Source organism: Trichomycterus rosablanca, chromosome 27 (assembly GCF_030014385.1).
Source record: "Trichomycterus rosablanca isolate fTriRos1 chromosome 27, fTriRos1.hap1, whole genome shotgun sequence".
Classification (NCBI taxonomy): Eukaryota; Metazoa; Chordata; class Actinopteri; order Siluriformes; family Trichomycteridae; genus Trichomycterus; species Trichomycterus rosablanca.
Window position 1 is genome coordinate 5,831,069 of NC_086014.1, and position 15,478 is coordinate 5,846,546.

General features: G+C 42.2%; 1 protein-coding gene and 1 long non-coding RNA gene across 4 annotated transcripts in view; both read left to right on the plus strand.

Annotated features, from left to right (window-relative positions):
• LOC134304378 (uncharacterized) overlaps positions 1-1,914 on the plus strand; it is a 3,904-nt gene extending 1,990 nt beyond the window's left edge. The window contains exon 3 of the long non-coding RNA XR_010007839.1: positions 1,767-1,914. This is a non-coding gene — a long non-coding RNA (uncharacterized LOC134304378). The remainder of the gene's footprint in view (positions 1-1,766) is intronic.
• A 53-nt stretch (positions 1,915-1,967) lies between these two features.
• cntnap5b (contactin associated protein family member 5b) overlaps positions 1,968-15,478 on the plus strand; it is a 56,884-nt gene continuing 43,373 nt past the window's right edge. The window contains exons 1-3 of one of the 3 annotated variants that reach the window (XM_062989277.1): positions 1,968-1,995; positions 2,837-2,918; positions 12,074-12,147. In XM_062989277.1, the coding sequence (XP_062845347.1) occupies positions 2,902-2,918; positions 12,074-12,147 (91 nt within the window). In that variant the 5' untranslated portion in view covers positions 1,968-1,995; positions 2,837-2,901. Of the gene's footprint in view, positions 1,996-2,575; positions 2,616-2,836; positions 2,919-12,014; positions 12,148-15,478 lie in introns of those variants that run through there. The other 2 variants (XM_062989276.1, XM_062989275.1) reach the window with 2 other exon arrangements.

Below are 15,478 nucleotides of genomic sequence, written 5' to 3' on the forward strand. Positions count from 1 at the left end.
AATGAACAAACAAAGGACTGTGATTCACCCATGGGCAAATACAGTATCTCACAATCCTAATTTATAGAAACAAATGAATCTGGAAGATAACCATGGCTCTACACTGTTCAGTGCTTTATATTCATTATGTGTGGGCCATGTGAGTAATTCTATTAACTGTTCAACACAGGAAAATAAATCCAGTAAATTCATCACAGAACAAATCCAATCTCCTCTACTTGCTTATAATAAACTCATTTAACACTCTCATCTCACATACAAATTTAAACACACTCATTTATATGGATAGTTTTCTGTTTGTATCCAACACTTTGAGGGTGAACTTGATGAACTGATAAATAGATAGATAGACGTAGTTTTGTGCTTAGTGTCAAATCCTCGTTGCCTAATGGTTAGATGAACACCTGAGGAGCCACAGTGTCTCGCAGCCACTTTAAAATTTGGTGGAGAATCAGTAATGATCTCAGGGTGCTTCAGCATGGCTGGAGTCTGGAGGAGGAATCAAGCCATGTACAAGGTTCAAATGTGTGGATGAAGGACCACCAGAACAAGACCCTATTCTGGCTAGCCCAATCTTCAAACCTGGGCCCCACTTAATGTTATATAAAAACTGTGCATTTTATCTGCTCCACTTACCATATAAAAGCACTTTGTAGTACTACAATTACTGACTGTAGTCCATCTGTTTCTCTGCATGCTTCGTTAGACCCCTTTCATGCTGTTCTTCAATGGTCAGGACCCCCACAGAGCAGGTATTATTTAGGTGGTGGATCGTTCTCAGCACTGCGGTGACACTGACATACATGGTGGTGGTGTGTTAGTGTGTGTTGTGCTGGTATGAGTGGATCAGACACAGCAGCGCTGCTGGAGTTTTTAAACACCTCACTGTCACTGCTGGACTGAGACCATCCTGTGACCACTGATGAAAGTCTAGAAGATGACCAACTCAACCATCAGCAATAGATGAGCGATCGTCTCTGACTTTACATCTACAAGGTGGACCAGCTAGGTAGGAGTGTCTAATAGAGTGGACAGTGAGTGGACACGGTATTTAAAAATTCCAGCAGCGCTGCAGATGGACTACAGCCAGTAATTGTAGAACTACAAAGTGCTTCTATATGGTAAGTGGAGCTGATAAAATGTTAAAAAATTATGTATATATAAATACATTTATGTCCTGGTGTGGTGCACAGGTTAGGGAGAAATCGGCTTAATTCCCTTTTTAAAGCACTATTCTGAGCGATCTGTCCAAAAAATGTCAGTGTGTGACCTTTGGAGAAATCACATCCAGGGGTGTCATGGACTTATTTAACCTGAAGGGGGTGAAGGAAAAAAAAAAAACAGACCAAAAACATTACAATAAAATAAAAAAAATGCCTGCATATACAGCAGTACCTTAAAACTCAATGTCAATTGGTTCTGGGAGTGGCGTTGAGTTTAAAAGGCGTTGAGTTTTAAGGTATTGTTTTCCCATAAGGATGTATGGGAAACCTGTTAATGCATATGGGAAACCTGCATGTATTTTAGTCTAATGTAAAATAATGGGGTTGAGTTGCAAGGTACCACTGTACTAGTCTTAGCTAACATTAAATTAATACATTTTAATACATTTTAATGCATGTCTAAATGCACTGTTTTGCTTTTGTTATGGATTTAAATCTTTCAGCATTAAAGGGATGCAGGTTTTTAAAAGTCTGTGAACATAGCTTACACTCATTATCTGCTTTATTAACAGCCAACTTTTGATTTTCCCCAATCTAATCCAGTAAGGGATCCCAACTGGTCATGTGAAGTGCCACAAGCCACAGTAGAAAGAATGAGAGAAAACCTCACTCCATAAAAGAATGAGAGAGGGAAAGAATGATGACCCTGTTCGGCTAAGCTGTTGTCCTTGCATTGCTAAGCAAAATAAATAAAGGCAGAGTTCTGCAGTCTCAGTCATTCTAGCAGCACTGCATCATGGGTAAAATAATAACCCATAGATGTAACTCCAAGGTAGGAAAGTTTAAGTTCTTTCATAGCTGTGTCTTGGGGTGTCTAAAATGACAAAATCAGCTTGGTTAAAACACTTGGTTATAACACATACTTTTGTGGCTTGAGATTTACTATTTCAGTCAGTCGACAGGTCATCGCGATCACACTAACCTTATTCTGATGATTTGTACTGAATGGTGTCAGCCAGGTTTATGTAGTCTGGACAATTCCAATTCTAAAGCAGGCTTCCAAGTGTTCATCAGTAAGGCTGGTCCGATATTTGGATTAAAACATAACATTAAGACCACCTTCCTGATACTGTGTTGGTGCCCCTTTTGCTGCATATATGTGTATTCAGACACCTTTCTCTCAGAACCAGCATTAACTTCTTCAACAATCTGAGGTGTTCCCGGTCTGCAGTGGTCAGTATCTATCAAAGTGGTCCAAGGAAGGAACAGTGGTAAACCTGCGACAGGGTCATGGGCGGCCAAGGCTCATTGATGCACGTGGGGAGCGAAGGCTGGCCCGTGTGGTCCGATCCAACAGACGAGCTACTGTACTGTATATCAAACTGTCAGAATAGACAGTGCGTCACAGTTGCAGGACTGTTTTGACAGCAAAAGGGGCACCAACAGGAACAGGTATCAGGAAGGTGGTCATAATGTTATGCCTTATCAGTGTATTTTTCACTGTTGCCCTTATTATATTGTATATTGTACAACAGATCTATTTTTCATTGCCTTTTTACCTCTATTTAAACATATTTTCACGTTTTATGTTAAATTTGTGTTTATAAATAAAAAGGGAATTTAAAATCCTAACCTAAAGTACTGTATACCTGTTCTGCTGAAATTTGTCCAAGGGTTCAGTGGCAACTCTTCCTAGAAGACTTAAGAAGAAGATTGCAGAAAAACATCGAAACAACTGATGTATACACAGCTCAGGTCAGTGTCCATGATACCACAACACGAGGCTTAGAGAAACATCATTGCTGTCCCGACATTTGCAAATCAGCACTTGTATGAACACCAAGCACTGTAAGACGTACTGAAAGAAGATGTAAGATAGAGAGACCACACATTTACTGATGAGAACACACTACCATGTTTTAATGTGTGTGTAAGAGAAGCGTTTGACAGGTCACATAATGGCTCTATTGACGAGCTGTCTGAAGGCAGAGACGCTCTGAAGTGCTCTTACTTGCTCGGGGTTGAAACCCGAAAGCCGAGCCGTCTCGGATGACGGAGTGGAGAGCGCACATGTACACACATACAAGTTCAATTTAATAGCAAAAGGAGATTAAAAATAAGTAGTGTGAGCGCCTCGGTGGAACTGATATAAGCGCCCGCTGACGTACTGTCGAAAGAAGTGCCATGGAGATCATGTTCTGGTGACTGATGCTGGTGGAACTACTGGAGAATTAAAGACTCCAGTAATTCCCAAATGCTTGCATTAATAAAAAAAATGTTTGCATTGGGAAACGATTGTGGGAGGAATGGGTCACTGGCTTCCCAAAACTGAAATGAAAGCTAGGGGAGAGGGATATGCAATCCCCCTATGTCCCAAAGCAAATCTGAAGAAGGGTTTATGGTGTGATTTTAAGTGCTGAGAAGTTTGGTTCACATTTGTACATCTTCTGTCTCCAGGTTCATTTATTCAACTTCATTTCATTTATTAATAAACATCCATTCCTGCATTTCAGTCCTGCAACACATTCCAAAAAAAATTGGCACAGTAAAGCATTTACCACTTTGTAATGTTGCTGTTCCTTTTCACCACACTTAAAAGACGTTTTGGCACCGAGGATACCAAGCGATTTAGTGTTTCAGCTTTTATTCTCTGTTGAGGACAGGTCAGGACTGCAGGCAGGCCAGTCCAGTACCCGTACCCTTTGTAATATGTGCAGCATGTGGACGTCTCTGGAAAAGATGACGTCCTGAAGTTGCTCTAAGATCTCAATGTACTTAATGCTGAAATCACAAAAGTGTAAATTACCTTTGCCAAGGGCACTCACACAACCCCATACCATGACAGACCCTGGCTTTTGGACTTGTTCCTGATAACAGACAGTCTGGACGGTCCTTTTCGTCTTTGGTCCGGAGCACACAGGTCCATTTTTTCCAAATAAGACCTGGAGTGCTGATTCATCTGACCACAATACACGTTTCCACTGTCTGATGGTCCGTCCTAGATGCCTCCGAGCCCAGAGAAGCAGACGCCGCTACTGGACATGGCTAACATAAGGCTTCCTTTTTTGCACAGTGAGGTTTTAAGTGGCATTTGTGCATGTAACTCTGTATTGTAGTGCTTGACAAAGGTTTGCCAAAGTAATCCCTCACCCATGTGGTCATATCAGCTATTGTTGAGAAGCGGTTCTTGATGCAGCGCCGTCTGAGGGATCGAAGATCACGGTGTTCAGGTTAAGCTTGCACCCTTGGCCTTTATGCACTGAAATTCCTCCTGGTTTCTTGAATGGTTTAATGATATTATGCACTGTAGAGGGAGAAATATGCAAATCCCTTCCAGAGATCTTCTGATCATCTTTGCTCATCAAAGATCATCAAAGTAATGAGGAATCACCTCATTACTAGCTCTAAATTGCCCCCGTCCCAAGTCTTTTTGGAATGTGTTGCAGGTCTGAAAGGCAGGAATGGAGGTATATTATACATAGAGCCATATTGCTCTGAATAAATTCGAATTTTATTGGTATTCCATCTTACTGCATCTTCACACTTTTAATATACACAAACATTCTTCACCTAAGCACAAACACTGTGGCCTCAAGATGCACTGGAGCACGTCGACCTCATGTAGCGCAATAAATCATGTCTGCTGAGAGAGGCTGTGGACCCATCTTTAATTCCTGTCCCCTGCACACATCCAAAACAGCTTTAAAAAGGATATTAACTATTTTCTTTTTCCCCAATTAACCTAGCTAAACCGTTTCCGATGTGCCACCTTCTTTTTTAGTTCACCGCCGAGCCTCGGGCCATGTACGATCGGATGGCCTTCCCAGTGGATTTAATGCGCGTGGGCAATAAATTGATTTATAGTTTAATCCGATGAGAAGAGTTTAATGGTTATTTGCTTTCCGCTCGGACGGTTTGGTAAATTTGCCTCCGAGAATCTGGGTTAACGGAATTCCCACGAGCAGATCCTCGTTTCTATTACACCTCATACGCTTTGTTGTGTCAACCACATTGTACATCACCTAACAAGATTAAACGAGTCGAGATTGGATTCGCTTCACTTTTTTCTTCTTGTCTGAGGAGAAACACATCAAGCAAATCAACAGAACTCAACAGAGGGATTCAAGAGCTGAGAAACAGAGTGAAACAAATTTTATAGTAAATGTGTGTGTGTGTGTGTGTGTGTGTGTGTGTACACTGATGAGCCAAAACAGGAACACCTGCTTTATATGCTGTCAAAACAGAGTTTTGCAGTCGCCAGTTTAAGACATCACCACCAAGTCCTTTAACTTTTGTATGTTCCGAGGTGGATCTGACAGGAATGTCAATGTTCTTCCATTGGTCTGATGTCCACGTTCTGATGCCTGTCTACACAGTTAGTACGGTCACTTTAAAATAGTTTCGAAATATTCAAATTAAAATGTTCACAATAGGCCGCTTAGGTGGCGCGGCAGTAAAACACACACTAGCACACCAGAGCTGGGATCTCGAATACATCCTGTCGAATCTCAGCTCTACCATCCGACCTGGCTGGGCTGCCACATGAACAACGATTGGCCTGCTGTTCACATAGGGGTGGGGTAGTAGCACTGATGTCAGTAACGCGTTACTTAGTAACGCGTTACTCTAATCTGACCACATTTTTCAGTAACAAGTAATCTAACGAGTTACTATTTCCAATCCAGTAATCAGATTAAAGTTACTTATCCAAGTTACTGTGCGTTACTATTTTTGCATCTCGGGGAGTGACGTCTGGCCTCTGCGACAATTAAGTCACGAGCTGCGTCCGAAATCGCATACTTACAGAGTAAGCACTAGATTGGAGGAAGTATGCACTACTCGGCCGGTAAAGAAGTACATACTTTCAGTACAGAAGTGTGCAGTATGCACACAACACCGCTACGTACTACACGTGGGGACGTGATGACGTAATATCACCATAGTTACAGACTCATTACAAACCCCACTCGCCAAAATTTTGTTATTTATTTGTCTTTAAAAATTTTATTTTATTTATCTTACTTACACTTGTGAACAGAGGACTTAGTTTTCCGCTTTCTTATTCCGCTTCAATCGCCTACGCAGCTCCAGTTGCATTACGGCAGCTGCTGAATGTAACTAATAAAGTAACTGGTAATCTAACTTAGTTACTTTTAAAATCAAGTAATCAATAAAGTAACTAAGTTACTTTTTAAAGGTAACTATGCCATCACTGGGTAGTAGTAAGCCGGATAGGGTCTCCTCGTAACTGATGCAACTACCTCTGCTGGCTGATTGATGGCGCCTGAAGTCGACGTTCCTCCATTGGTCTGATGCTTGTCTACCCTGTTAGTATGGGCACTTTGACTAGCCTGTAACTATACAGCTCTATACTCAGACACATTCACCTCATCATTGGTGCCACTGGAGTTCTTCTGTCGCTCTGTAGTGGCACCAGTGAGTCTTAAAAATGATCCATATAGACAATGTTTCACACTGCCTATGTTTTTACCACTGCATTCTATCCTCATTCCCTTTACGTACCAATTACAGCGGTACCTTGTAACTCAACGTCCCCTAAACTCAAAATCTTTGAAACTCGACACCCTTTGTCTAGAAATGTGTATCCCTAAACTCAACGGGTTTGCGCTCGGCTTGACCGGTGCTGTAATACGTAGATCAAAGTGCGCATATGAGACGAACCTGCATTTGTGTGGAATAACAGTCAGATTCACTTTGAAAGCTCCACATGTATCTGTGTTAGACTGGATTTTTCTCCTGTTTCACTTTTAAACTTGTGTTACAGCTCGGGGATTTGAGAAATTGTGTCAAAACAACCCCATTATTTTACATGAGCCTAAAATATATGCAGTTCCACAGGACCAGGGAACGCATTAACAGGTTTCCCATACGTCCTTATGGGAAAAAATACCTTGAAACTCAACACCTTTTAAACTCAACGCCACTCCCAGAACCAATTGACGTTGACTTTCAAGGTACCGCTGTATCTTAAATATACGGCTGATTAGTCTGGATTAATGAAGTGGCTCTATGAACTTGGGCTATACTAAGAACCGGGCACATGTATCGAACCATATTGAACGATTTAATATTTAATGAGCAACTAAAGCCAAGAAAACAGACAGGGCAGGCAGAAATACCATCCTGAACATGTAATTAATAAGTAATGTCATTATTTATTCATGGCTCTTCTTGCATTTTCGACTTCAGCTCCAAACAGAGGGCACATTTTTCCGTTTGCGCTACCACAGATTAGAGGATTTTTGTTTCTTTGAAAATGTGGAACACCAGCCAAGTTCCTCTGTGCTTTACTTTACTGAAGTGGGCTTTGGGAGGATGGAGGAGAGTCAGATTCAAGTAGAAACGTATTACTTACATTTTCCACTACATGTTTTAGGCTGATGAGTAGAACCTGATGTGGAATTTTGTTGTTGTAGCTTGTTCTGCTTATCAGGGTTGTGATGAGTAGTTACACTGCTTAGGCATAACATTATAACCACCTTCCTAATATTGTATTGGTCCACCTTTTGCTGCCAAAACAGCCCTGACCCGTCGAGGCATGGACTCCACTAGACTCCTGAAGGTGTGCTGTGGTATTGATTGATTGATTGTTTGAGTACTTTATTAATCCCTGAAGGGAAATTGCGGTGTCGCAGCAGCAATAACAATTATTACAAAAAACATAACACATTACAATGAGGTAAATAAAAGAATTTAAAAAAAATAATAATTAAGACAAAAGTAAATACAAGATATAAAATCTAAATATATATATATATATATATATATATATATATATATATATATACAGTATATATATAAAGAGAAAATAAAATATAATATAAAAAATAAGAATATAAAAACATCTAACAGGACAAGAACAAAAGAAACTAAAAAGGGGGGAGCCTAAAGGTGCAGTTACAGACGTGCAATTTAAAACTGTGCAAATAAAAACAGTACCATGTGCAAATTGTAAGTTTCTGACACCAAGATGTCAGCAGCAAATCCTTTAACTCCTCTAAGTTGTGAGGTGGAGCCTCCATGGATCGGACTTGTTTGTCCAGCACATCTCACAGATACTCCATTGGATTGAGATCTGGGGAATTTGGAGGTCAAGTCGACACCTCAAACTCGTCGTTGTGCTTTACAAACCGTTCCTGAAGCATTTTTGCTTTGTAGCAGGGCGAATTAACCTGCTGAAAGAGGCCACAGCCATCAGGGAACACCGTCTCCATGAAAGGGTGTACACGGTCTACAACAAAGTAACATCCACACTGCTACCGCCGGCTTGGCTTCTTCCCACAGTGCATCCTGGTGCCATGTGTTCCCCAGGTAAGCGACGCACACGCACCCGGCGTTACATCCACGTTACGTAAAAGAAAACGTGATTCATCAGACCAGGCCACCTTCTTCCATTGCTCCGTGGTCCAGTTCCGATGCTCACGTGCCCATTGTTGGCGCTTTCGGCGGTGGACAGGGATCAGCATGGGCACCCTGACTGGTCTGTGGCTATGCAGCCCCATACGCAACAAACTGTTGTGTATTCTGACACCTTTCTATCAGAACCAGCATTAACTTCTTCAGCAGCCAGCCTTCGCTCCCCACGTGAATCAATGAGCCTTGGCCGCCCATGACCCTGTCGCCGGTTTACCACTGTCCCTTCCTCGGAGATGCTCTGACACAGTCGTCTAGCCGTCACAATTTTGCCCTTGTCAAACTGTTCACTTGCTGCCTAACATATCCCACCTACTAACAGGTGCCGTGATGAAGTGGTCATAATGTTATGCCTGGTCGGTGTATATACTGCAGTCATAGGTGACCATGTGAAAACCTGGGCACGATGTCTGTCTTGCTAAATACAATATTACCTTCTGTTCAGAATTTGCGTTGGATTATGTTTTTAATCCAGTAATCCAGATTAAATCTACAGCTCTGACCTCAACACGTGCTCCCTCCGGCTCAGCGACATTTCTCTGAAGTTTCATTAATTCTGTTGAAAATCTAACCCACCGCAAGCTGCTGTGTGCGCTGCTAATGAATTACAATTTGATTAAATTGATCAAGCAGTACTGCTTGAGAAATAACTAACCGATTAATCCACACAGCTCCAGTGGACATTGGGAAATCAACCCAAATTCCTCACGGATATGTCTTACCATGGTGTCCTTGTGTTCTCATGGGAATATGTGAGTGAGTGAGTAAGTGAGTGATCGTGTGAATACCCAATGAGACCCTGATTCATTTCATTTAGCAGCAACTGGTCCTGTGTAAAAACAGGAACTGTCCTTTTAGGTCCTTGATCAATTAATCAAATTAATATATTTGTAATTTCAATGGGTTGAATTGGTGGGTAGCGCTGTCGCCTCACAGCAAGAAGGTCCTGGGTGTCTGCGTGGCTTTCCTCCGGGTGTTCCGGTTTCCTCCCACAGTCCAAAAACATGCAGTCAGGTTAACTGGAGACACTGAATTGCCCTATAGGTGAATGCGTGTGTGTGTGTCTGTCCTGCGATGGACTGACGCCCCGTCCTGGGTGTTTCTGTGTGCCTTGCGCCCATTGAAAAGCTGGGATAGGCTCCTTTGGATCAGGTGCATCTGGTCAGCTTTCTGGTTGTTTTGCTGAGCTCTGGGTTGTACCCAGTGGTGGACTAAGCAGCTGTTGTTGTTGGACTTTTGTTTTGACATTGCCTGTCTGTTCTATTTGTAAGGGTTTGGCATGTTCTCCTATTGTCATCCTGGGATTCTTCTAGGTACAACAGTTTCAGTATGTGGACTGACTGAGTAATGGAAGAGACGTTTGAATCAGTGATACCATGCAATGGATCGTTTTCTTTCCAGAGGGTGTCAATATCTGTAATATCTGTAAGGGTTTGGCATGTTCTCCCACTGTCATATTGGGATTCCTCTAGGTACAACCATTTCAGTATGTGGACTGAGTACTCGAATAGTCCCTCATTGTGAATGACTGAATAAATAAGTGATACCCTGCAATGGATCATATCTGTCAATATCGTTAAGGGTTTGGCATGTTCTCCTATTGTCATCCTGGGATTCTTCTAGGTACAACAGTTTCAGTATGTGGACTTACTGAGTACTCGAATAGGCCCTCATTGTGAGTGACTAAATGAATAAATGAGTGATACCCTGCAATGGATCATATCTGTCAATATCGTTAAGGGTTTGGCATGTTCTCCTATTGTCATCCTGGGATTCCTCTAGGTACAACCGTTTCAGTATGTGGACTAACTGAGTACTCGAATAGGCCCTCATTGTGAGTGACTGAATGAATCAATGAGTGATACCCTGCAATGGATCATATCTGTCAATATCTTTAAGGGTTTGGCATGTTCTCCCACTGTCATATTGGGATTCCTCTAGGTACAACCATTTCAGTATGTGGACTGAGTACTCGAATAGTCCCTCATTGTGAATGACTGAATAAATAAGTGATACCCTGCAATGGATCATATCTGTCAATATCTGTAAGGGTTTTGCATGTTCTCCTATTGTCATCTTGGGATTCCTCTAGGTACGACAGTTTCAGTATGTGGACTTACTGAGTACTCGAATAGGCCCTCATTGTGAGTGACTGAATGAATGAATCAATGAGTGATACCCTGCAATGGATCATATCTGTCAATATCTTTAAGGGTTTGGCATGTTCTCCTACTGTCATCCTGGGATTCTTCTAGGTACAACAGTTTCAGTATGTGGACTAACTGAGTACTCGTATAGTCCCTTAGTGTGAGTGACTGAATGAATGAATGAGTGATACCCTGCAATAGATCATATCTGTCAATATCTGTAAGGGTTTGGCATGTTCTCCTATTGTCATCCTGGGATTCTTCTAGGTACAACAGTTTCAGTATGTGGACTGACTAAGCACTGGAATAGACTCTCATTGTGAGTGACTGACTGAATGAATAAATGAGTGATACCCTGCAATGGATCATATCTGTCAATATCTTTAAGGGTTTGGCATGTTCTCCCACTGTCATCCTGGGATTCTTCTAGGTACAACAGTTTCAGTATGTGGACTGACTAAGCACTGGAATAGACTCTCATTGTGAGTGACTGACTGAATGAATAAATGAGTGATACCCTGCAATGGATCATATCTGTCAATATCTTTAAGGGTTTGGCATGTTCTCCCACTGTCATCCTGGGATTCTTCTAGGTACAACAGTTTCAGTATGTGGACTGACTAAGCACTGGAATAGACTCTCATTGTGAGTGACTGACTGAATGAATAAATGAGTGATACCCTGCAATGGATCATATCTGTCAATATCTTTAAGGGTTTGGCATGTTCTCCCACTGTCATATTGGGATTCCTCTAGGTACAACAGGTTCACAGTGTGAGTGACTGAATGAATGAATGAGTGATACCCTGCAATGGATGGTTTCCTTTCCAGAGGGTGTTTTCACCCTTCAGTCTCTGGACCCACTGTAGCCTTGATCAGGATGCAGCAGTTAGGAAAGATGAATCAAATACTCTGTGTGTAGTTAATTAACATTTGCATTGTATTGTATAATATATAAAGTGTATGTGGGTCTCTAAGGTGTCCCTGTACGGTGTGTGTGTGTGTGTGTGTGAGAGAGAGAGAGAAAGAGCGTGTGTATGTTTTGTATTTTGTGTGTGTGTGTGTGTGAGAGAGAGAGCGTGTGTGTGTGTGTGTGCGTAGGTGTGCGCGCTTGTGTGTGTGTGTGTGTGTGTTTTATCTAGAGCGCGCAGGGAAGCTGAAGCAGGCGCGAGCCGCTGAATCTCTCTAAATAGGCGTGTGCACGTGTTTGGATCTTACACCTGGTTCTGGTGCAACTCTGTGGATTGTTAATAAAGTGTGTTTATTTATGATGAAGATGAAGATGACAGTGAACGTGATAAGCGTGCCGGTTGGTGTCGGTGCTTGCAGGACTTTGCTCGCGGTCGGATTGACGGTGTTGTGCACGCTCCGGTCAGCTCTGTCTGCCCATCATCACCATCACCGTGAGTAGATCGTAGTTTCCTCCTGGTACATCAATGTGTGTGTGTGTGTGTTTGTTTAATTATTTATTAGCATTGTAACATCATGTTTTACACACTTTGGTTACATTCATGACAGGACAGGCAGTTATGGACAATTTTGTATCTCCAATTCACCTCACTTTCACGTCTTTGTACTGTGGGAGGAAACCGGAGCTCCTGGAGGAAACCCACACAGACACGGAGGGAACATGCAAACTCCACACAGAAAGGACCCGGACCGTTTCACCTGGGGATGGAACCTAGGACCTTCTTGCTGTGAGGTGACAGTGCTACCCACTGAGCCATGGTGCCACCCATAAATAGAAAGTTTTTAACTTCAACAACATTGCCTATTTTATCAGCTCCACTTACCATATAGAAGCACTTTGTAGTTTTACAATTACTGACTGTAGTCCATCTGTTTCTCTGCATGCTTTGTTAACCCCCTTTCATGCTGTTCTTCAATGGTCAGGACCATCACAGAGCAGGTATTATTTAGGTGGTGGATCATTCTCAGCACTGCACTGACACTGACATACATGGTGGTGGTGTGTTAGTGTGTGTTGTGCTGGAATGCTGATGGAGTTGTTAAACACCTCAGTGTCACTGCCGGACTGAGAATAGTCCACCAACCTAAAACGTCCAGCCAACAGCACCCCGTGGGCAGCATCTTGTGACCACTGATGAAGGTCTAGAAGATGACCGACTCAAACAGCAGCAATAGATGAGCGATCGTGTCTGACTTTACATCTACAAGGTGGACCAACTAGGTAGGAGTGTCTAATAAAATGGACAGTGAGTGGACACGGTATTTAAAAACTCCAGCACAACACACTAACACACCAGCACCATGTCAGTGTCACTGCAGTGCTGAGAATGATCCACCACCTAAATAATACCTGCTCTGTAGTGGTCCTGTGAGGGTCCTGACCATTAAAGAACAGGGTGAAAGCAGGTTAAAAAAAGTATGAAGTGCTTCTATGTGGTAAGTGGAGCTGAAAAAATGGACAGTGAGTGTAGGAACAAGGAGGTGGTTTTGATGTTATGGCTGAACAGTGTATATAGTCAAAATGTTAAAGTTAGTCAAAGTTTTTATCATTTGCATTTTCCATGCTTGCATGTCCCAACTGTTTCTGATTTGGGGTTGTAAACCTGGATTAAGTATGTAGTTTTTAATAGAGCTGCGTACAGATTCAAAAACGCACACTTCTAAGTGGAGTCCATAAATATTCATGGATGCAAATACCGAGTGCTCAGAATGTGCCTTGTCCAATCAGATGACTCGAGAGCTCTCTAATTAACCGGGGCTCATTTGAAATTTTACCCATGCAAATTCTGAGGGTGACTTCCTGCCTTCCTGGCAATTAGCGCAGGTTAGTTCCTGAGCCGCAGATTAATGTCATAAAAAGATGGAACGGCTGCTGTGTTTAATGCAGTGAAACTCATATGGTGCCATGTGAGCACAAAAAACACACACAATATATAAATTACTGTATAAATCTGCCATCACTAATGGGAATAAACTTGGAATAAACGTCCACATATATTCCAGAAACTAGCAAAAACAGGTCATACGTTGACTACAGTAAAGCAAACCTTAAACTACCATGGGCTTAGAGACTGCAAGACCAAAACCACTGCTGTTTTCGGTTTCAGAGATGTCGGTGGGTTTTCCTTCTGTCCCTGGTAAATGACCAGTTTTCTATATAATTATAAATGGGTGCAGCCAGACTATATACAACCCCAAATCAGAATAAGTTAGGACAGCATGGAAAATGCGAATGCATTACATTACAATACACATTACATTTACTTTGACTGTGGCTTTTGGACTAGTCTGGATGGTCCTTTTCATCTGTGGTCCATTTCTTCCCAAAAAAGACCTGGAATGCTGATTCATCTGACCACAATACACGTTTCCACTGTGTGATGGTCCATCCTAGATGCCTCCGAGCCCAGAGAAGTCGACGCCCCTTCTGGACATGGTTAACATAAGGCTTTTTTTTTTTTGCACAGTAAAGATTTAGGTGGCATTTGTGCATTTAACTCTAACTGTATTGTAGTGCTTGACAAAGGTTTGATAAAGTAATCCCTCACCCATGTGGTCATATCAGCTATTGTTGAGTGGCGGTTCTTGATGCAGTGCCGCCTGAGGGATTGAAGATCACAGAAATTCCTCCTGATTCCTTGAATCGTTTAATAATATTATGCACGGTAGAGGGAGAAATACGCAAATCCCTTCCTATCTTTCTTTGAGGATGCTGCTTTTGTACCAAACCATGATTGCAATCACCTGTTGACATTACCTGACATGGAAGCACATCATTACTAGCCCTAATTTGCCCCCGTACCAACTTTTTTTGGAATGTGTTGCAGGCCTGAAATGCAGGAATGGACGTTTATTAACAAATGAAATGAAGTCGACCAGATAAAACATGAAATATCTCAGGTTCAAACTGTCTGCAATGAAATAAAAGTCAAAGTAAATGTAAGGAACACTGCATTTTTATTTGATTTTATTTGCATTTTCCATACTGTCCCAACTTTTTCTGAGTTGGGGTTGTACAACAGCATTGCCAGACAGCTGAATTGTAGCTTGGCTTAAAGATTCCAATCTGACATTCTTAAAACATCGATTCACTACAAATGTCACGTGGTTGTATGTGTTTGAGGTTTAACAGACTGGATCTCGGAGATGCATTTAACACCGTGTCTATCCTGTAATTAGTGCTGATCACATGTGGATGGCTCACCTGAGATGATTTTAGAGTCGGTTGTAAATGTAAACGCTTCTCTCTCTCAACAGTGCGGTATACTCGTTGGAGTCAGTAATTGGTGCAGTGTTGTCAGCACTGTGTCAGAAGTAATTATGGCCCAGAACAATAGGCCAACCTACACTGCATGACCTTAGAAGTCAAACACACACACTCACACATACACACAATTGCTCACATAATTATGTGACACCATAGGTGCAGAGTAGAGAGGAAAATCGAGGCATGGACTCCACTAGACTCCACTAGGCGCCAAGATGGAACTCATGTAAGTTGAGAGGTGGGGCCTCCATGGATCGGACTTATTTGTCCAGCACATCCCACAGATGCTCGATTGGATTGAGATCCGGAGAATTTGGAGGCCAAGTCAACACCTCAAACTCGTTGTTGTGCTCCTCAAACCATTCCTCAAACATTCGCTCACGTGCCCATTGTTGGTGCTTTCGGCGGTGGACAGGGGTCAGCATGGGCACCCTGACTGGTCTGCGGCTATGCAGCCCCATACGCAACAAACTGAGATGCGCTGTGTATCCTGACAC